The sequence below is a fragment of the Colletotrichum godetiae genome (assembly GCF_030913485.1).
Source record: "Colletotrichum godetiae strain CBS 193.32 chromosome Unknown BDP55scaffold_2, whole genome shotgun sequence".
NCBI classification, from domain to species: domain Eukaryota; kingdom Fungi; phylum Ascomycota; class Sordariomycetes; order Glomerellales; family Glomerellaceae; genus Colletotrichum; species Colletotrichum godetiae.
This window is the reverse complement of record NW_026851250.1, coordinates 1,163,094-1,183,906: the sequence shown is the minus strand read 5'-3', so window position 1 is coordinate 1,183,906 and position 20,813 is coordinate 1,163,094. Positions and strand designations below refer to the sequence as shown.

Here is a 20,813-nt window from a genome sequence, read left to right as displayed (position 1 = left end):
TCAGAGGGTGAGAGGGAGTCGAAGTCCCACCACTCAGCCAGACGAAGATTGAGAGGTTGAATTTCGGTACGGTACCTGCAGCACAGATTGATTGGGCAATTTCTTTTCAAAGTTGAAAGAAAGATGCTTTGCAGATCAAGGGATAGGTTCTTTTTTGGAACTGTCCGAGTTATTCCTTGTCTCGCGGTCGGTAGTGTCCCACGGACAATCCGAACGGAGTTGACAACTTCGGACCCCCAACTAAGGGTCGTTGCGCTTCGGACGGAGGGGGAGCAGAGCTTCGAACGAACGCCACCAAAGTTCCCAAAATCTGTCTCTTTTTGTTCAGTTTGTCCAATGTATTAACGTCCGGATAGACTGTGGAATACGGACACATTAGTTGCGGGATATTCAAGATGGGAAGCATCTCACTGTTGCATCGTCGGGCGAGAGCCCCACGGTTTTGGTATAAGTCGTTCATGCACAGCGGGAAGTTCGTCCGTTTATCCCGCACTCCCGTCTGTCATTCCTTGTTTGCCAGTCTGGATTATTTGGGAGTGATTGTCTCTGATGGATGTCGACTTCAAGTCTATCCTGGGACGTTTACCAAGAGTTATGGTTGGCCATGGTTTAGGTTGACAGCTATCAGAAAAGATAGACTCAACGGACTATGACACCCATGATGTCCGGAAATAAAATTGTCTGTGTCAAAAAGAAAAGAACACAAGCAAGCTTGACAAGTCGTTGTGCCTCCAGAACCCAGTCGACAAAGCTAAGCCTTTCGCGGCTCGGTAACGTGCTGATCGTCAGGTCTGGGGCATGGCCAAGGAGCCGCAATATCGACGACGGGACGTCCAGGGTAGGAATAGCGCTGTCCCCGGACGGACGTTATGCGCGCGGCACTCCTTTTGCTTGCTCTTGCAGGACCGGACGACGGCGTCCGGTGATTATAGGACCAGGTAGGAGGAGACCAACTCCGAATCCTTCAGTAGAGTTTCCATTCTTGGAGTGATTGTTTCTAGTAGAACGGTGTTCTCTAGTCATAACAGTCTTGTGGTTCTAGAACCTCTTTGATACAGATTCGAGTAGACAGTATAGTCTGAAGTTGAGCCGAGTTGCTAGATTGAATACCATATTTTCTAGTGTGGACTTCGGTCACTGTCGTTGTCCGATATCCAATACTGACCAGGGCCTTGATGCTGGAAATCAATCTTTGCCGTCCGGACATTACAGCACGAAGACTGTGGTCTAGATGTTCGCAAGCGCGCAGTCGGTCATGTTTGAGATGTCGTGCCCGAGTTGACCAGTCTATAATGCTAGTAAGCGTCTTTCTCGTTACATTCTCGCTCCTTTGGGCAACAATGTCTGTAAAGTGTATCACACACCTTCCAGGATCTCAATCCATTGAGTTACTCTCCTGCCCGTTGTCTGGGCGATCTTGTCCTCCTTCAACCCCCCGGCCTCGGGCAACGGGGGTTGGAAGCCGTCCCCTGCCTCGCATTGCCTGCCAACCTTGTTCCTGCCGTTCGATGCCCCTGATCTGACGGGGTGAAGAGAACGCCATTAGGCTGACGATTTGGAAGGGTACAGCTTGCGCAAACGACAACATAGTTGTTGTTCCTTCTCAACTGCAGCAAGCAGGTCCCGGTGCGGCGCTCCGGAGTTGCGTGTTTCGTGCCACGCGTGTGCAGTCGACCACGGTGACCATCCGCAGTTCCTTGTATCCTTCTCTGACACATTGTCTCCGTGTTCACCCGTGTAAAGAATCTATCAGCTTGTAGTTCAAGCAGACTGAAAATAGACTCTGGGCCGTTGACAACCTGGTTCCATCTGGTGATGATCCTGGCAGGTCAGCAGGTCGGGGCCATGGGAATCTCGTATGGATTCGGTTGGTACTTTGTTATTTCGTCCGGTAGCTGCTTTTCTTGGCATCGGCCGGTTGCCTTGTAGACTCGGTGATGTGAGGGCGAGTCCGTACCCGAACGCTCCCTTTAGCTCCATCGTGGAGTGGTTCGAAGGAGCGTGAACGACGACGCACGGTCGAGACGTCAACCGTCGATCAAATGCCCCTCGGATCACCGACATCAGGATGATGTTCAGATGGCAGCACTAGGCTTAGCCTCTTCCAATTCCCCTCTCTTGTCTTCGCGGTGTACCCCCTAGTTCCTATTGTTGTCCAACCTTTTGACTCTGTTACCATCTGGTCTGGTTCTTCTTTTGTTTCTTCTCCTCTTCAGACGCCTAATGCCGACGAAACTCCAGGATCTCTTCGCCCGATATCATAGCCTGGAGAAGCCTTACGCAAACGCGACGTCAATCTGAGACCCGTCACTGGATGTGACCGGCCGGCGCCAGGAGGAACCATATAGCGCGGAGCTGGCCGACGTCCTATGAGGTTGAGATAGAGGGTGCGCCGAAAGTCAACGAGAACCAGTCAGCGCAAGCTGCACTTGCATCTCTGAAACGCAGACGTGAACGCCTCAGGAGACATCCTCCCACACCCACTTGTTCTGCCGCCGTGGGAACTAGATGGAAATCAACCGTATTCATCCAGCCATACAGGACTCAAACCAACGCCCCCGTGATCAACGATGCCGCGCGGACTCGAAACACGGACGAACAAGTGAAAAGAGAGCTTTTCAAAGCAAGCAAGCAAAAGCAAATAGGCTCTTCTGTGGTCCGGACTAGAGTAAAGAGAAGCAGGGTAACGAGAGGGGAAGAGAGAGGCGGAGCTAGGAGCCAATGCAGGTTTGGAACGGACTTCTGTCACTAGCAACTTAGACAAATGAGAGGGGAGGACTAGGAAAGTGTTACATGATCTCCCAGGGGGGGTTAAAGAAGCATTTAGGACTATATTGCGGTGAGTCGTTGATCTCTTCTTCTCTTTCGAGCCCCCTGCTATGCACTTCCTCGTCCTTTCATTCCTTCTTTTCTCTTGGCCGGTCTTCTCGGTCATCGGGCGATTTCTTGTTGACCGAGAGAGAGAATGAGGGACATACAACATCCTAGCTTGAACTGCCGTCCGATATGACGACGACAGCAGGTTAGGCGATGATGGGACAAGATCGTCCGTTGAGTGACGGATCTCGTACAACACGCTCCCCGGCATCTTGGCTTGCTGTGCCTCTGGTCCACCCCTGGTCTGTCTACCCTATCCACCTCCACCCTCTCGTCTATATATCTCCTCTGTCCTCCCCCACGTCGTCTTCTCCCTCCATATTGACGACATACCTTACCCCGCCACCTCTTCCGATGTCATTGAGTGCGGTATTGACGAGGCATGGGTCGACAACGGGGATTACTCTACGAGAGGGGGCTTCCAACTCGCCAGATAAGAACCACTTGAGAAGAGCTGCGGCCCATAATCGAAACACATCTGGATGGGCCTCGAAGGAGCCATAGATGTTGCGCAAGGAAACACGCCTTTCAGCCAAGTCATCAATGTCGGCACCAACCGAGGACGACAACATGGCAATGGACTTCGGGGCATCGATGGAAACGGTGGGAAAGAAAAGGGAGGCAGCAAGAGTGGGATGACCAGATGCATATGCCTTCGCGACATGCGAGGGAGGAGAACCGAGGATACGCTGGACTTCGGATGTGATGGAAGAGGAGGACCGGTGAATGATATCAGTCGCCCCGTGGGTTTGGAGTATTGCAAGAACGGTATTGGAAGAGGTGTTTATGATGGTCCCGATACCAGCAACCGCCGCATGTCGAACGGTAAAAGTGCCGGCAATTGTGCCTGCGCCAAGGACGATGACACGTGCCTCTCGGTACTCGACGGTCGGATCAGTGCCAGGAAAGGGGACCTGAGGCCAGATGGATGGAAAAGAGAAAGAGCCGCAGTGAAAGGGTCAGTGATCAACGTTGCAGCTTGAAGGGAGGATGTAACCCCTGGGACGGGGATCAAGAGTGTCGGCCAGAACGAAGGGCCCAAGCCGACGACATGCAGCCGACGAAGATTCCCCTGAAAAAGGACCAGTGTACCGACAGACGGAAGAGGGATATCGCTTGGAACGATCGAAGGCCCGTATTCGACGACTGTACCGACAATCCCGATGCCGAGCACCAAGGGAAGGCGAGAAGCAACGTTAAGAACGCCGAAGTCGCGGAGTTTTTGATCGGGGGCGAGAAGGGCAGTGGCTTGGACGCGGATCAAGGCCTCTTCTGATCCAAGATGAGGGACTGAGTGGATCGCCGACAAAAGAGGTTTGCTTATGGCGACAAGGGACAAAGAGACCTGAGGAACGTTGTCGATGAAGTCTAGCGTGACGGATAACTTCATCGAATGAAGATTTCAAGAGATTGGAAAAGAAGGACACGTGGGAACCTGCTGGAGGAGCGGAGGCCTGGCATTGACTCGACCAAGCAACATCTTACAACACCCTTGAGCTGAAGTCGTGAAGTCGTGGGTTGGAAAGCACAGGAAGGTCATGAACAGCTGTCGAACCGAGGCAAATTTCCTACAGCATGACGACTTGAGGATAGCCATCATGAATCTGGTCGTCGGTGAATTGGAGTTAACGGATTTGATGACTTCGCCCCGGGTTTAAGAGATGAATGGCTCCGAGTCCGGCAAGGGGAGGGAGGTGACCATCAGCAGGACGGAGCCGCAGGATAGGGCGACTAAAGTGAGGACGATCCAACAGCACCAGCAGCAACAGAAGTAGCACTGGGCATCTCTGCCACCATTCTTCCTCTTTGGCTGCTGCGTCCTTTGCGGTGGTGTTGCTGTCTGCTTCGCAAGAGAACCACGGCTGGAACTGCGAGATCTTGACATGTCGCCGGCAGTGTCAGGCACGTGAGGACAAGAATCCGTCAGCTAGTTGGGCGGTGTGTCGTCAAGCTATTGGGAAATCAGTCCGCCCGGCGGCTTGAGTCGGACTGCACTCCGGGGCGGGATAACAAGTACCGAATCCTTCTCGGGTGTCCTACTTGTGGTGAGTAATACCGAGCATGCCTAGATTTGCGCTTGAAGGGGCTTACAAGGATGGTGCGTAAACGTCTTGAACTAACTGCCAGTTCAAAAGTCTTCGTTGTTTTGTTGTTCTTACTTCTGGAGCCAGTTCGCAAGTGTAGGGTGTGAAAGCCGATGCCTTCGAGAAAAAGTTGGCAGGATGCACTTGCACCCTAAGTATTTCTCACTCGAGCAACTCGAGCGAACCAGTTCCCATGACATTGTAGCTAAGCTCAGGTTCCGCACTGACTTCATCGTGGGTCTGAGCGTGTTTGTGCTTCATGCGACCCGGCGAAGACAGAAGAATGGGAGGAAGAACACTTGACACCGAGGCGCCAACTCTGGTCATAACCCAGATTTGAGCGCACACATGTCCGTATTCCATACTTTATGAGTGCTAGGCTCAGGAGCTGGACCTCCGTGTCGTCTGGAGTCTTTCCCATCGGCATCTAACTGCCACCCACATAGGTTTACCGCATATCAACGGTTGCCATCTCATGAGACTTTTGTCATCGTTCTCAAGTGGCCCGTTCTGAGTATGCAATACCAATCACCGCCGAAGACGCAAGGTTGCCGAGTGGTGCTAATGGTCGGTCTAGACACCACTGTTAGCTCGCATTTACTAGAATTGAACAAGCACATTCTAAGTTATTTCTGGATATCAATCAACGTGTCGAGGAACGCTGGATGGTCGAATTGGAGTTGATAATGATCCATACCAACTTGGAAATGAATCCATGACTGGATCCACTGGTGACGATAATGATAATGATGCTTTGATTTGGGCAAGGTGTGATTGGTTCAAGAATTTGAGAGGGCTACATCATATAATTCACATCCTGCAACAGAACGCAATTTTTGAATAGAGAGATAACTATCAGGAAAAAGTGTCGCCCAGCTAGTTCGACATTGAAGCTGCCTTCCATTGTATTTATGAGAGTGACGTCCTTGAGGTCATTGACACCAAAGGTGCCGGTGGGTGGGTGGAATGCAGGTTATGACTAAGCACGGGTAATCTGCGGGTCCTCCACAAGCGCGGGTCGCTTTTTGGTGGCAGCTACCGCGATTTCCAAGTCCCGAAAGCTCCAGTGTTCCCATTTCCAGTTCGCAAATCTTCAGAGCTTCAAATATCGGCATTGAGCTTCACCACATGCCGCGCTTACTTTGATTCGGTCTGGAGATGCCCAGGTACGCTCACTTGAAGCTTTTGTTCCTGTCTTCAAAACTAATTGCTATCAAGAACCCTTCGCGCAAAGCACTGAACCCACACCATGAGGGCGCAATTAGCCCGCCATGTCTGCCGACGGGTCCTCGTTCCTAGGGGCAGCGTCCCTGCCTGTTCGATTCTTTCTCGCCCAGCTTGTCGTCATACACAGGTCCAGGTAGCATCGACGATATCCCTCTCTCGACGAGCCCAGCGTCGGACGTTCTTTGGCATCCTCCAGAAGCCTCCGAAACAGATCAAGAAGCCAGAGTATGAGCCTGGGTGGACGACGGTCTTAACATGGAGGAATCGCCTTTTGGAAAGCGTACGGCCGCCGTCGAGGACAGAACTGGTTGAGGCATTTCGGGACTTGTTCGCATACAAAGTGCGCTTCAACATCGTCGTCAACAGCACTCAGGCTTTGCACTGCCGTAACCTATTGAGATACTTGCTCGAAAATAAGGACGACGAGCCGGGACCAGGCCTAACTTTAACCGAGTTAACGAATGCGCGGGAAGCGTTGCTCAAGCTGCCAAGAGAGGATACCAAAGACCACCTGGAGTTCTCCAGACTCTTATACGATGCGATCAAGGAGATACGAGCATTGGATTCAACAGATCCTGGCGCTGCGGAGGACTTCGAGTCGTATCTGGTTGCCCTGACCATATTCGGCGCATCTCCCGAGGCCTTCAACACCTTGCAAGAACACTGGGCTCAGTTACCTGAAGCAGATCAACCTGGCGCACAGAATCTTTGGGTCAATGTCCTGCAGGGGCTGGCGGAGGAAGGCCGTGAGGCAGAGCTTGTGGCGGCTGTCAAAAAGGCCGAGAGACTCGGCTTGCCTTTCACGTCAAATTTTCATGAGGTTATGACGACTTTCTTCGCCAAAAAGGATAATGTTTTGGAGACCAAGAAGTGGTTCCTAAGGCCAGCTCAAGACAGCGAGCATCCAAGCCCCAGGACTTTCAAAGAAATCTTACATTTTTCAGTGAGGAACAACCAACGCGGTTGGACAGCGCCGATCTTCAAGAAGCTTGTTGACGCCAATCCGAGCAAAGAGCATTGGGATGTCATCTATCAATGGGCAGTACTGTCCATGGAAAAGGGGCTTGATGACATCAAGGGCATGTTTGATGTTGTTGCTCGCCACAACCCCGACGATAGCGCCTTCCTGCCAGACACCCAAACGATCAATGGTCTGCTGGAGGTTGCGATTGAGAAAAACGACCCGTATCTAGCAGACAGGCTTGTCTCGTTCGCGAGCGAGCTCGGCATCCGGCCTGATGCAACAACATACCTTCTCCAAATGGACTTCAAGATCCGGGCAAAGGACTTGTCAGGGGCCAGGGCGGCATATATGCAGCTCCCAAAGGCGGATCTGAACGGAGAAGACGACTTGCCCCTGATCAATAAGTATCTTCAAGCACTGTGCTACCAAGCAAACCCGAATTCTACGGCGATACGCGAGATGTTGGATATTTTGGAGGACAGAATTGTCACATTGGATCCAGAGACAGTGGTCGCATTATGCACAGTCTTCCTCAAAAACGACCAGCAGTTTGAAATTATCGACACGTTATCGCTGAATGTATTTCAACACAGCAACGAACAACGACGATCCATTAGAGATGCATTTGTGGCATACTGTTTAGACAAGAAAAACAGCACGGCGAGAGTCTGGGATGCCTATTCCATCCTCCGTCAGTTCTTCCAAGAGACCAGCGTTGAGAGTCGTCTCCAGCTCATGGACGCATTTTTCGACCGCAGGCGCTCTGACATGGCCGTCCATGTATTTGGACACATGCGGCAGCACGTCAACCCAACATTTCATCCCAATAGCGATGCCTACATTCAATGTTTTGAAGGCATGGGCAGGTGCCCCGACTTGGACAGCACGAAGTTGATTCATAACATGTTGAAAATGGACACGAAGATCCAGCCTAGCACAAGGATGTTCAACGCTTTGATGATTGCCTATGGAGCATGCCGGAAACCAAGTCTAGGACTGGAGTACTGGCAGGATATTGTCCGCTCTTCAGAAGGCCCATCATACAACAGTCTCGAGATTGTGTTCTTCCTCTGCGAACTAAAGGCCTTTGGCGATCAGATTGCCAGGGATATCTGGAAGAAAATCGAGAAGATGGAAGTCGATGTTCCGCCGGCAGTCTTTGCCTCATACTGCGGCGGCCTTGCAGGCAATGGCAATCTCCAGGAGGTGCAGAGCACAATCAGAACCATGAAGCGAGCTGTTGGGTATGGGCCTGATGCCATGACGTGAGTCTATCCTTTTCATCCCTACCAAAGTTTGTAGCTAACCTCCGTACAGGCTTGGCATTCCATTTAACGCACTCCCTGGGCAAGGCTTGCAGCGAGACTTCGAGGCGTGGGCCAAGAATCAGTTCCCAGAGGAATGGGCGGAGGTGGAGAAGTTCCGCTACTATTACACCCCCGAAAAAGTGAAGAAGTTCAAGCTACAGCGGGTGCTGAAGGCATGATGTGTACAATATATACTGGAGGAGCTTCTTGTATCTGTACATTTATAATAGACGCCAAGATGTTGTACAATTCATACACGGGAGACACTCCCAATGTCCGCAGACAACTCCACAGGCCCTGCAAGCCTTCCGAACCCCTAATTTGCTTCAAAGTCTCACTTCCACGACGCATTGAGGCGGAACCTCTTCTTCAGCAGCTCGGGGTGGTGGTGCACACTGGGGTGGATACCCATACCAATCGCTCTCCGGATTGCCTTTGCCATCTTCCTCTGGTTCGTCGGCTTCAGTCCCGTATCCTTGTAGTGCTTGATCTGTCCGAAGTTCGTCATGTACTCGGAAATCATTGAGAAGTTCTGTAACACAGATTCAGTATCCCGAGGGCTTTGAGAACACCATTTGAACATACTCTGTAGTGGTCCAGGGGGTTGATTCCCAACAAGTCAATGACATCAGTCGTGACGATCTTTTGCCTGCGCCATTTCTCCATCTCGAGAGGGCTAAGGTCGTGCGGCGCGTATACCTCACCGGTACGCCAGCGACGCGGCATCTGCTTGACGTAGTCGTCGCTGACCTTCTTCTCGCGGAGAGACTCGAGCATGGTGCGTTTCCGAGCTGCAGCTCCCTCCAAGCGGGCCTTGCTTCCATTGTTGATGAGACCGCGGATACGGTCGGCTGAGTGCACCGGGGGCTTCTCGTCGAGGTTCAGGAGATTCTTAATCGGATCGGAGCCGGAGGACTCTGGGAAGCTTGACGTTAGCTGTCGCGCCCTAGGGAGCTGTAGGGGGGCATTGACGTACGGGCAACGATGGGAGTCGATGAGAACGGGCGCGCAATCCGGGCCATCAAGGCGCTCGGTGCCTTGATGGCCGAAACGAGTGGTAGTCTGGGAGGCATTGCTAGTCTTGTGAGGATTTGTTCGAATGTCCCAGCGAAGCGTGATCTGTTGCGAGATGTTGAAGCTGTCACGGGAATTTTTTGGTAGGCCGACGGAACCTCCCGCCCCACTCGTCCGATAAGCTTCCGCGGCGATAAGGATTTTTGTCCCTCCAGCTCCAGAACTTTTTCTTCTGCCGCGACCTCTCGTCACCGTCGTCAATCGCCAAACCAAACTGGGGACCCGCGACGACAACAGCCCAGCATGGTCCGCAAACTCAAGTATCACGAGCAGAAGCTTCTGCGGAAGCATGACTTCATCACATACAAGCAGGTACCGAGATCAACCGCACCCCGCCCGTACAGCGGACCGAGGCGCATGTGCTAACGTTGAATTACTAGGATGGCGATCACCGAGACGCCGCAGTGGTATGGCAGATTCCAGGAGAGAAGGAGAAGCGCGCGACACAATCTAACATGCGAACAGGTGCGCAGATACATGATTCAGAAGCCTGAGGATTATGTGAGTATCGTCGCCCACGCCCGCATCATGAACCATCGCTGACGACCGTGGACAGCACAAATACAACAGGCTATGCGGCGTAAGTTTACCGAATATTCTCCCCGAGTCCGATATTGAATACACATCGAGACACAAACTGACACGGCTGTGCAGTCCATCCGTCAACTAGCGCACAGGATCAGCCTGATGCCTCCGGAAAACGCGGCCCGCCGAAAGCACGAGCAACTGCTCCTCGACAAGCTGTACGACATGGGTGTTCTCTCTTCGGCCTCGAAGCTCTCGGCCATTGAACACAATGTCACAGTGAGTGCTTTCGCAAGACGACGTCTCCCAGTCGTCATGACTCGCCTTCGGTATGGAGAAAGAGACTTTCACAACTTGCTTCGTTGGGCATGATGCTAATGGAGATGTCGCAGCATGGCCGAGACCGTACAGGCAGCAACGAAGCTCATCGAACAGGGACATGTTCGTGTAGGCACGGAAACATGTGTCGATCCGGCGTTCCTGGTAACCCGCAGCATGGAGGACTTCGTGACATGGACCGTGGGCAGCAAGGTCAAAAGAAACATCATGAAGTATCGCGACAAGTTGGACGACTTCGAGCTGCTGTAGACGGGACGATACACTTTCGGATGACTGGCTTGCCGCCATGGTGGGACTTGGCTTTACGCAATATTTGAAGGAGTCATGGAGTTAAGGGGGCTGGACATTGAGAAAAACATTCGACCTATCGCATTCGCAAGAGTCTACGTGGCGGGCCTTGAGTCAGCTTTGAGGCTTAGAAGACGATCTGGACTGGCGGAGATATCGGGAGAAATCCCTTTACTGGCATATTGCCCGATGCGCAAAGGTCAAGCAACTCGGACAGCTGGCGTTTACTCGCGTGTAGCGACGTCCGCTGTACAGACCGTCATCAGCAACCACAATTTGTCGACAAATAGGTAGACGAAGGTCTCTACATTTGAGATTGTTCCTTGGCGAACCCAACCTCCGAATGAGTCAACCGATACCTATTTTCGACTCTGTCAGCTCATCGCATCCGAAGTATACTGATGAATACGAACGAATCGCGAAGACTCTACGACCAATTCTCAAGGTTTCGTCGCAGAAGCACGTCATGCTGCAGGCTTGTGCTGTGTTGGGCGAGGAGATGAACACTTTGTGGACGGATGAAACGGTCGCAAAGTTTGGGCCGTATATCAGTTCAGGACTATGAGACTATCGCATGAAAACGAGGGCTGAAAGGCCTGGACGAAGGAGCCGAGGCCACTACCGAATCGGGAAATTGTTGAGACGAAGCCGGGCAACTGTATAGGGTCAACTCGCAAAAGAGCGCAATAGAGCAAGAGGAAATCCCGACTTTGTCCAGGATGGCCATGCAGTCCCAGCTCGGAACAAACCTTTCCCACCCCCACAACAGACAAGAGAAAATGTGAAGAGTCGTCGGAAGGTAACTCTATGAGGCTGAGAAGGGTGCTTTGCACGGACGCCTCTCGAGAAGAGACGCCGAATGGAACAATGGATTATCCCAGTCTTGAAACAGGGAACATGACCAAGTGATACTCTGAACCGACGTTCTGGATGGCAAAGATCCGATCTCCGCCAATGGTAGCTTGACTTCCGGCCGGTACCTGAGGTCATCGTCTACTCTCTGTGTCTGATGTTTTGCACCTTCTTTTTGCGCTGTGGGTGGTCTCAACATCAGCGCACGGGGAAAGCTGAAGACTTTGTTTGTTTGAACGGATGAATCGGGGCCGGGAGACTCCCCAGCCGCAACGTTCCCTGTGGCTTTCTTGGTGTCTGATATAATAACCGTCATCCCAAGAGCCTCCCCGTTGTGAACGATGTCACGTCCGGGAAGCAACTTACACATTCTTTGATAATACTATAGTGCGCTGGTCGACTAGTTACGCTCCTTTTACCCCCGCAAACAGTCGCTGATCCCTCGCTGAGAACGAACATATAATCAACGACGATCCTTAAAACCTAACCCTAGTTTCTTTTTTCGCAGACTTGTCCAAACCGCAACCTCGGAACTTTCAAGAAGCCACACATCACGAATACGCGCAAGGAATCAAATATGTCTGCCTTGAAGTATGTCTTCCTGGCCTCGGCCGCTCTCCACACCGCTAGTGCCCATGGCACAGTAAACGGTCTCATGGCAGATGGTGTCTTGTAAGTTTAGGCTCGATATCTCACTCATCTATAGCTCACCCTCACTGACCCAGTCCTACCCCTCCAGCTACGAAGGCTACAGCCCTCAGATGCAGTACAAGAAACCCCCGCCACAAGTTGTAGGATGGTCCATCCCAAAGGACCTGTCAAATGGTTTCGTCGCCGTGGACAAGTACGCAGACGCAGACATCATCTGCCACGTCGGCGCGGAACCGGCACCGATCGCCGCAAAAGTCACAGCCGGCTCCAACGTCACCGTCTTCTGGACCGACTGGCCCGAGTCGCACCACGGGCCGATGATGGACTACCTGGCCCCCTGCAACGGCGACTGTGCTAAGGTCAACAAGGCCGACCTACAATTCTTCAAGATCGACGCCGTCGGCGTCGTAGACGGCGCCAAGGCGCCCGGCAAGTGGGGTTCGGACGACATGCTCTCCAACAACAAGTCGTGGACGATGACGATCCCGGCAAACATCGCTCCCGGCCAGTACGTGCTCCGCCACGAGACGATTGCGCTGCACGAGGCCGGTCGCGAGGGCGGCGCGCAGAACTACCCGCAGTGCCTCAACATCGACGTCCAGGGCGGCGGGTCCGAGAAGCCCCCCGGCGTCAAGGCGACGGAGCTCTACAAGGCTGGCGACGAGGGCATCAAGTTCAACATCTACAAGGATAACCTCGACTACCCCATCCCCGGACCACCCATGATGGGCGCCGCGCAGAAGCCTACCCGTCGGCGGAAGAGGGTGACGGTCATCTATTGAGGGAAATTGAATAGGGTGGCTCACTGGCTTGTGTACAAATCGTGTGACTGTGATGTATTTGTACGGACGAACATTTCACGACGCATGATGGGATGGGACAGGGCGGAAATCTGCTTTTGTTTGCGTGGGCTCAACCAACTTCTTGACACGCTGGTCGTGCAAACTCTTTCCTTTGGGTCTCATGTTTCCTTGACGAATTCTCGATATCCTTGGCATACCACCTGTGTATAGACAGTGGTCCTGTGAGATGGGGTTCACGAGCAAGCGAGCATCCATGGGCGTATGTAAATCTCGCCATGTATCATTACTGTAACATTTGGTTCTTGTGAATGATAAAGTGTAAATGATCACACGAGGGAGCGTGAGATGAGCGTGAACTGACAAATATGTCTCTTCGCCACTTTTACTATCTGCCCACTCGTCTTTGTAATCTGTCTCCGTGAAAGGTTGGGACCCTAGGCCTGTGTTGCGATTCGTCAAAGTATTCGGCCGTGATGAGTACTCATGTCCGAAGGTACAGCTCCGTACCCGAATCCGAATACCTCGCGCGCCCAAATTTCTTTTTGATCTTTCGCCGCCGGTTTCAGAGATACCTGCCCTCTCCCTCTCGACGTTGCCGGGAACCGAGTTCTGCGTGGGCCCTCTCTGATTCTCTGGGGGAGGGGTCCGGACGCTGTGCGGGCTGCGGTACTTTGCCCCTCGACACGGGTCACATGGATGTCCGAGGGGCCCCGGACCCGGCAGATCTACAAAAGAAACACGAAAATCTGAAGCACGGAGGACCTTCTTAAGAGACCTCACATATTGATCTGCAACGGTGGTGAGTACGGATACGGAGTACATACATACCCTCACTCGTGCCCGTCTCCCCGTCTGCGTGGCCCTGGCGATTATATCAGCTCTCTTATGTTTTGTTTCTATGGAGCTTTGGTCATGCCGCGGCTTGTAGGTTAGCAGCGTTTGTATGATCTACGGGCGCACCGACTGCAAAGCTTGGCGAAGATGTTTCGCGGGACTTTGCGTGATGCCGAGCATTAATTGTATTAAGTCATCCATCTGTCCGCATTCTTGCATATTGAGAGGAAACACCATGTTCCTGTCTAGAACGGAGAGCTCTTGTTTCTCACTATGCGTTTGTCATGAGGCTGATCAACCGCTATGCTCCTAGAAGCCCCTGGTTTCTCAGAGATTGCTTCTTCCCAGTGATCTCAAGGGCTCCTTCAATTAAACTACATCAAAAGTTTGGAGGTATGGACGTTGTCTAGTTACAGGGATTCATATGAGACAAAGTCCACGACTGCCTAAGTCAGTCTGAGGTTTCCCTTCTTTGCTCTTCAGACTTCAAAGCCTCCCACGAAGGAAAAAGAGTAGATGGGGTGCGGGTTCATTGAGATCACGATACCGTAGAAGACGAATGCAATCTTTATTCCGAGAAAATAGCCGAGGTACCTTATTCATGTATGGTGGGCAAGTCCGGAATCCACGGTAAATCCATTGTCCCTGTTTCTGATAACACCTACAAGAGTGGACAAAATGGATGTTCAGGGACATCGATCATCGGTTCAAGAATAGGCAAAGGTTATATCTCGTTTACCTCCATGAGTCTCGTACAGGTGGGCGTGACTGGCGAGTGCTGTAGACAGTTTAATAGCTGATTTCAATGTAGAACCTGTGTCATCGATAAGACAGCGGACAACTCGATACTCCAGGCAACCAGGGCGGCCCCGGTGACTTGAAAGCAATTGAATCCGGTTAACTTATTCGTTTCACTTCAACATGAGCAACCTGTTTTGAAGCATGTACCGGCTGCAAGTTTGTCGCGTTGAAAAAGGGGCAAGTGGCTGGCTGAGCTGGTGCAGTGAGAATACCGTCCCGGGAGCATAAGCTTTCGCCCTCGTCATAGCCAGTATTGATATAACTCGACGCTAATCTCCCCGTCGAGGGAGGTATACAGGACTCTATTATAATACTCTATAAGCGGACGAAAGCTATGGTCTATAAATTGCCTCACTTTATTTCTAAATATGACTTAAAAATCCCTTCAATCTAATTGCCAACTACTTCCTATTCCTTCGGAAGGGATCGTCTTTTATCGATTATTTATTGTTCGCTACTCAGGGGGACCTAAGCCGCTAATCCAGCTTGTCTTGGACAATTAAAGAGAGTGTGGACTGCCGGGGTTTTAAATTTAAAAATAAAACTACTAGATCGCTTTGCATCGCTCGTATTTGTCATACGTGCAAGAATATGTGCAATCTGATAAGCGACCATCAGCTTATATACCCTCACTTTCATTGTACCCGCGTCCCTAGCCGGATAATCCTGACAGCATGACCTCTCAGACAGCTGTACAACTGTTGTACAAACTCTCAACGAACTGCTGTACTTGTGGGCTGCGCTCTAAGTGTTGTCGCTCGGGAGACATCACTGAATATCTATCTAAGTGTGCCGGGCACAGGAACATGTTTGTCAGAACTATCCAGGGGCTGACTCCAAAGGGCTGGTAGTGTTGCTCGTTTCTCATTAGAGTCCAAACTCTTGCGTAACCGCTCCGTGACTTCTAGATGCCACTTTCCTCAAAATACTTCAGATTATGGCATATAAAGCAACAGAAATGAATGCAGCGTCGAAAAGCAATTGTCAACATCTGCCACCAGAATTTCGGGCCACTTTACCCTCCCCACGCCGATGACGTCCACGATGCGGGAGCTAACACAATACCTCGAACATTGGGATCCAAGAAAAAAGAGGTGTCCTGCTACAGGCTTTCTCGTCAGGTTGTGTGATAGCCGACAGCTCACCGGAACTGACGGGACAAGGCCCTCCTGAAGCCCACGGAGATGCGCAAACTTGGAGTCCGTCCATGCCCAGAATCTAGAAATGTGATGTAGTCAAATGCAAGCAGTGAGCTACGCGGATTCAACTAGTAGAGACCTTCTAGAGGACATGTTCTTATCTGATCCAATTGCAAGTATGGCTCCCCGATGGTTCTACTAGACTATATCCATTGTGGAGATAAAGTGGAGGAAGAAACAGCGAGGAGCAGGGTGAGAAATTCAAGGAGCATTTCTGGGCAGTTGCAAATTCTTTTTGCGATTTCCCGGTTCACAGGCCTACAGATCTTTGACTTCGGCGCTGGCAACGCAAGGTAAGGTATCACGTCAAGATACAACCCTCGTCTCACGTTGAACGGAGCTGATGACTTGAAGTAAATCAGTCAAAGAAATTACTTTGGTACAGCTTGTAGGAGCTTGTCTTCCTTCGAGTTGATGTAGTGGTGTCTTGTGGTAGTATCATGAGTGAGATGACATCGTGCACACGGCGGCGAGTCTTTGGGATCGAGCGGCTGTCTTTCAATGGCATAGTTGTGCGTCCTCAGGGGCGTGTCTGGGGACGCTATGTAAGGTTCCCACTCTCAAATTTCTCGGCAACTTCCTTGACCATGAGGGGAATACCGCCTGAGTAGAAGGCGGACCTTGCCAAACATAATTATAGGCCCAGGACATTGAGATGGCTCTGGATAGTGTCAGTATCAATATCGTATTCAATCTTGAATGAGATTCAAGTGGCCGGTAAGCAAGTGGCCGGTAAAGCTAACTAGCCCCTACCTTGCCGTCGATGCTAAGTTGCCCCTTCATCCCAGCGAACCACGACGATTGCTTATCATCGCATAAGAAGCCAATCGCTATTGCGAATGTATCAAACCCTTCAGTGGTATTGGAAACTCCAAAGCCATTTGGCCGGTAAGGAAAGGGGAGAAAGCTAGCTTGAGAGGCTAATATACCGGTCTACCTAACTACCTCCCTTGGCTCGAATCACATCTCGAAGGTGTGGTAGCTCTCCAAGACACCTTTTAAACCTGCTGATATCGTCTCGTGTTTTCCATGTCGATGAGATCCCAAGCATGTGATGTCGTGGCGGCTCCTCGGGAGGGCCTGAAGCTCAACGGCGATGCCACTTGACTTCCACGTGGTAGTTCCGCAAACCTGCAATTGCGAGGGACAGAGGTATCTCGTAGTTGGCGGGTTCCTTCTTTCACCTCGTCTGGATTTCATCAAACCCTCAGAAGGTACTATATAATAGACCCTGCAGTGCCCCTTCTACTGTGCGCTACTCAACCGTTTGCGGTTGTTCGACCAGGTCAGTACCTCAACTTGCCTGGTGAACGGAAAGGCCCTGACTTATCTGAGCGGACTTAGGACTTGTCTGGGATGTGACGACCGAGTCTAGTAGTTTTTTTTCTTTTTCGGAATCAGAATGGAAGCTTCGGGTCGATAGATGTTTAGTCCTACTTGCTGGGAACGGAGGTGCGGTGCGGCCCGGCGTCACACGCGAGACTGGCGGCTTTAGCTTAGCATCGCCAGTGCCGGCTGCCCTGGAAGATGCTCAATACCATGACCATGCGCCCAATTTTATCCCAGCGCTCTATCTCACACGTTTAAACCTCTCTTCATCTGCCCTTTACATTCTATTCCCTTCTGAATAATCGATAGAATACGAGCACCGGGCTCCGCTGTAGTTGATATATCGACATGTCTTACTTTTTCTTCTTATTAAGAACTGCATTTGGCAATGGCAGGATTACGTTTACTGCTCCACATGCTCCGAAGTGCCGCACGCCGGTACACGAGCACATGTTGAAGCAAAAACCCGTCTGTGGCCACGGTGCATATGTTCTTATATCCCCTGGAGCCAGGTCCGTTGCTCAGCAATGGCAGCTTCCTTGAAGCTGCTCTATGCCTAGATATCTAGAAATAGTAACCTCCTTCGCTAGGTGAGTATTGTGTCTGCGGTCAGAGACATCCCGCATTCATCCTAGTTCTCCTGTTTCACTACCGTAGTCTTAATAGACTCATAGTAGATTCTACAATGACTCCACGGCCGTCACTATGCCTTTACGGATATCACCGATATAAAAGCATGAAGTAGTGATATCTCCTCGACCAAACAACTTCACTACTCCGCTCCTTCCGGCAGCTCCTCTCTCTCTCTCTCTCTCTCTCTCTCTCTCTCTCGTCCGTTCTGGAAATAGCACTAGCACCAGTGACACACGAGACATGCCAGAAGCTACGCCACTAAAAGCTTCCAAGCTGTCTTTCTTTAGCAGAAAATGGGAGATTCTCAAACAGTAGGAGAGTCCTCTGCTCCCCCTCCAGATATCACACCCACAGCAATGGCGAGCGTAACATTTGCAGCGTGGAGGATAACGTTATGTAGCTGCGAAAATCCTCCATCAGATTGAGTCAGGCTAGTGATGCTTGCTGCCATCAACACTGCAAGTCCATTCAAGCAAGGCCCACAAAGTATAAGCCGCCCAAGCCTCTGGCTTCGATATCTTTCCTGAAAGCAGCTAAACTTTCTCAGTATTGGTACTAGATAGTGTGTAGGGCAAAGGGAGAGTAGTCAATCCAAAGTTCTCCTGTAGGACATGAAATATTCATTCAGTATTGATGTGAAAGTTCCACGGGGTAAAGCAAGGCGCATTATCACGACTATAAAACACTCATGATTTGACTTCTTTTAATGTGGGTCCTGGCTACCAATACCGTAGTGGCTAGAATAGACATGAAATGTGCAGCACTAAGCCTCAGCATGAACAACTGTGGCTTCCTGTCTGCGGGTGGATGATGTTTCACCGAAGATCCTTCGCGGTCTTCGATTGTTCCCCTGACCTATACAACAGACCAGCCCGTTTCGACACCTTTTGAGTCCTCCTCCCGCCCGTATCCCAGACGTTGACCGTCTCTCGTAACGTGTCGATGCAATGATGTTTGTGATCTTCCTCCCCCGCTTGTATGCTCTGTGGCTTTGATGAAGAAAAGAAATCCATTCCCAACTAAAACATGGTATCATTGCTGTGCTTTCCCTGAAACGCCCCTTTTGGTGCCTCGTTGTAACGCCGATGAATTAAAAAAAAGGAGTTGTGAAAAGGAGGAGCTGATCGTGTGATGATTACTCCTAGTGGTGGTGGTGCGTGATGGTATCAGTGCCTAGTCATGGCCGTAGGCGGGCTGGTAACGGCAGGCGGCGCAGTTGAAGAGGATGTGGAGCCGGTAGCTGTGCCGTAATCCGGAGGCAGAGAGCCACGGCCGACACCTGCTGTGCCGCCGATGGGCGGGGGCGGAGGCATTGCACCTCTCGCGGTATGCTCAACGTGTGCCATCTCGAAGCTGCCCTCACGGGCGTAAGCCTGTCCCGGCTTCGCCTTGGGTTCGTAGGCAGGAGGAGCCTCGCCGAACTCGTCCAAGCCCTCGTCGCTGCGGGTGGTCCAGGCCCAGCGGCCATTTCTCGACGACCGTTGGCCTCTCTGACGATTCGCTTCCAAGTCGTGGCGGGGCCATGGACGCTGGAGGCCGAGTTTGCGGAGACGACGGCGGCGTTGGAACTGAACGAGAGTTGCGATGATGCCGAGGGCGAGGAAGACGATGAGTGGCGTGAGAATCCAGGTGTAAGGCATGTTGGAGAGCGAGTATGAGTTGCCCGTACTGCCGAGAGAACCATCAGAGGAAGACATGATGGATGTTGGAGGCGGGTAAAGCGAGTGAGGGGTTGGCTGAGTTAGAAGAGAGCGAATAACCAAAGATCGTCGAGCTTGGAGATCCGCGATTGGAGGGTTCAAGTAGGCGCGGCAGGAGCGATGACTGCCAATCGATGGGGTTTGTGGTGAAGGAGAGTTTTCTTTGGGTCGATGTGCCGAGATGACTTTGCGTCGTTGACTATTCTTGGGACCAAAGGGAAAGATCCTTGGCGTAGTATTGAACGGTATTACAAAGGCGTAGATATCGAAACAGGGAAATGGTCGAGGCAGCTATGGTGGTGCAAGGGCGAGACGTTGGTCTTTCACGTCATGATAGCGTGGCTCAGATTTGCCGGGAATTCGCTAGTGCTGTCTCGATCCAGCAAGCTTTCTGGTAGCTGTGAGCCTGTGGCAGGTGTGGTGGAGCGGATTGAACGGAACAAGCTGCAGGAGCAGGCCGGGAGATACGGGAATGTGACGAGCTGGTGGGAACAGCTGGAGGCTAGATTCGAGAGGTTCGGGGAATTCGGGCGCTTGATGGGTTGGTGGTTGACGCAAGCAAGGAGGGAGCTTGCGGGCTATGATGATTCAATGGGGTTCGTGTTGCCACTGGTTGGTGGATATGTCGGGTCCAGTTGTTTTCTTGTCTTGCTTGCAGGTCGCCGGGGGAATGCAGATCGCTGCAGCACTGTCGATGTATAGATAGATGTCGATTGGTTGGGAGTTGACGTTCAAGGGAGGGCGAGTCGGCAAAACAAAAAGATTGGAAAGAAAAGAAAGGAAAAAATAGCGAAAGTCGAAGGGAGAGAGAAAGGAAGTGAGAAGCAATGGTGGCGGGGAGAGATATTGGATATTTGGCTGTAAAATGCCAAACACGACTCAGTAGCGGAGGAGGCGAAAGTGGGAATTCCAGCGGTGCAGGGGCTGGAAGGAAGGAACCGAGAAATGAAGCAACGCGGACGGACAGGGCAGGCTGGCTGGATGTCCAAATGCGTGGTGGTGTCGTGGTGGTGAGGCCGGGAAATGGCTGGTGTTCCAAGGTTAGGTTGGGTTGTTCTGTAGGGCGAGACAAGGTTGGTCAGGTAGTGTGTCCGTAGAGGGTTTTAGATGTGCGATTTTCGTATCCGATAGCTCACGAGGTCGGAGGGGAAGCTACTTTTAATTAAAGTCGGTAGCCAGGCACAGGAGGAGGCTAACGATGCCCTTGGTATGGATAAAAAAGAAGAGACGGCGATGGGCCTAGGGAGCAAGAGGAATGGCCGAAGACCTCGGGAACTGCGTGCGAATGCGGACGGCTCCCGTGTGCGATTGCGAAGGGTACTGGCG

The 20,813-nt window shown here is 51.7% G+C and overlaps 8 protein-coding genes across 8 annotated transcripts; 4 read left to right on the top strand and 4 right to left on the bottom strand.

Moving 5' to 3' along the window:
* Positions 1-2,515: 2,515 nt before the first annotated feature.
* BDP55DRAFT_626092 (uncharacterized protein) lies at positions 2,516-3,088 on the bottom strand (the record flags this gene model as incomplete). The annotated part of the gene is made up of 1 exon (XM_060571586.1): positions 2,516-3,088. The coding sequence occupies one exon, from the start codon at positions 3,086-3,088 to the stop codon at positions 2,516-2,518; it is 573 nt and encodes a 190-aa protein (XP_060436282.1).
* Positions 3,089-3,359: 271 nt separating this feature from the next.
* Positions 3,360-4,153, top strand: BDP55DRAFT_626091 (uncharacterized protein; the record flags this gene model as incomplete). Its single annotated transcript, XM_060571585.1, has 2 exons — positions 3,360-3,835; positions 3,856-4,153. 2 exons carry the CDS (start codon positions 3,360-3,362, stop codon positions 4,151-4,153), a joined length of 774 nt encoding a protein of 257 aa, XP_060436281.1.
* Positions 4,154-6,210: 2,057 nt separating this feature from the next.
* On the top strand, positions 6,211-8,638 carry BDP55DRAFT_539329 (pentatricopeptide repeat domain-containing protein; the record flags this gene model as incomplete). Its single annotated transcript, XM_060568021.1, has 2 exons — positions 6,211-8,417; positions 8,470-8,638. 2 exons carry the CDS (start codon positions 6,211-6,213, stop codon positions 8,636-8,638), a joined length of 2,376 nt encoding a protein of 791 aa, XP_060436280.1.
* BDP55DRAFT_643243 (ribosomal protein S18) lies at positions 8,396-9,695 on the bottom strand. Its single transcript, XM_060573497.1, has 3 exons — positions 9,436-9,695; positions 9,045-9,376; positions 8,396-8,991 (listed from the first exon to the last, which is right to left on the bottom strand). Exons 1-3 carry the CDS (start codon positions 9,530-9,532, stop codon positions 8,794-8,796), a joined length of 627 nt encoding a protein of 208 aa, XP_060436279.1. The 5' UTR covers positions 9,533-9,695; the 3' UTR covers positions 8,396-8,793.
* An 81-nt stretch (positions 9,696-9,776) lies between these two features.
* BDP55DRAFT_539544 (U3 small nucleolar ribonucleoprotein IMP3) lies at positions 9,777-10,646 on the top strand (the record flags this gene model as incomplete). The annotated part of the gene is made up of 6 exons (XM_060568043.1): positions 9,777-9,845; positions 9,914-9,940; positions 9,999-10,034; positions 10,090-10,113; positions 10,188-10,387; positions 10,451-10,646. The coding sequence occupies 6 exons, from the start codon at positions 9,777-9,779 to the stop codon at positions 10,644-10,646; spliced, it is 552 nt and encodes a 183-aa protein (XP_060436278.1).
* A 1,365-nt stretch (positions 10,647-12,011) lies between these two features.
* On the top strand, positions 12,012-13,336 carry BDP55DRAFT_134575 (family 61 glycosyl hydrolase). The gene is made up of 2 exons (XM_060565527.1): positions 12,012-12,209; positions 12,277-13,336. The coding sequence occupies exons 1-2, from the start codon at positions 12,115-12,117 to the stop codon at positions 12,968-12,970; spliced, it is 789 nt and encodes a 262-aa protein (XP_060436277.1). The 5' UTR covers positions 12,012-12,114; the 3' UTR covers positions 12,971-13,336.
* BDP55DRAFT_743530 (uncharacterized protein) lies at positions 13,046-14,439 on the bottom strand (the record flags this gene model as incomplete). The annotated part of the gene is made up of 3 exons (XM_060580492.1): positions 13,952-14,439; positions 13,820-13,853; positions 13,046-13,779 (listed from the first exon to the last, which is right to left on the bottom strand). Exons 1-3 carry the CDS (start codon positions 14,060-14,062, stop codon positions 13,046-13,048), a joined length of 879 nt encoding a protein of 292 aa, XP_060436276.1. The 5' UTR covers positions 14,063-14,439.
* Positions 14,440-18,953: 4,514 nt separating this feature from the next.
* BDP55DRAFT_723042 (uncharacterized protein) lies at positions 18,954-19,484 on the bottom strand (the record flags this gene model as incomplete). Its single annotated transcript, XM_060578690.1, has 1 exon — positions 18,954-19,484. One exon carries the CDS (start codon positions 19,482-19,484, stop codon positions 18,954-18,956), a length of 531 nt encoding a protein of 176 aa, XP_060436275.1.
* Positions 19,485-20,813: the final 1,329 nt, after the last annotated feature.

Bases quoted from the DNA above. Each gene is read 5' to 3' on its own strand.
- BDP55DRAFT_643243 (XM_060573497.1), bottom strand. From the start codon at position 9,532: ATGCCTCCCAGACTACCACTCGTTTCGGCCATCAAGGCACCGAGCGCC. The intron at 9,377-9,435 runs GTACGTCAATGC...CAAGCTTCCCAG, and splicing joins ATCGACTCCCATCGTTGCCC to AGTCCTCCGGCTCCGATCCG. The intron at 8,992-9,044 runs GTATGTTCAAAT...TCTGTGTTACAG, and splicing joins ACCCCCTGGACCACTACAGA to AACTTCTCAATGATTTCCGA.
- BDP55DRAFT_134575 (XM_060565527.1), top strand. From the start codon at position 12,115: ATGTCTGCCTTGAAGTATGTCTTCCTGGCCTCGGCCGCTCTCCACACC. The intron at 12,210-12,276 runs GTAAGTTTAGGC...CTACCCCTCCAG, and splicing joins CTCATGGCAGATGGTGTCTT to CTACGAAGGCTACAGCCCTC.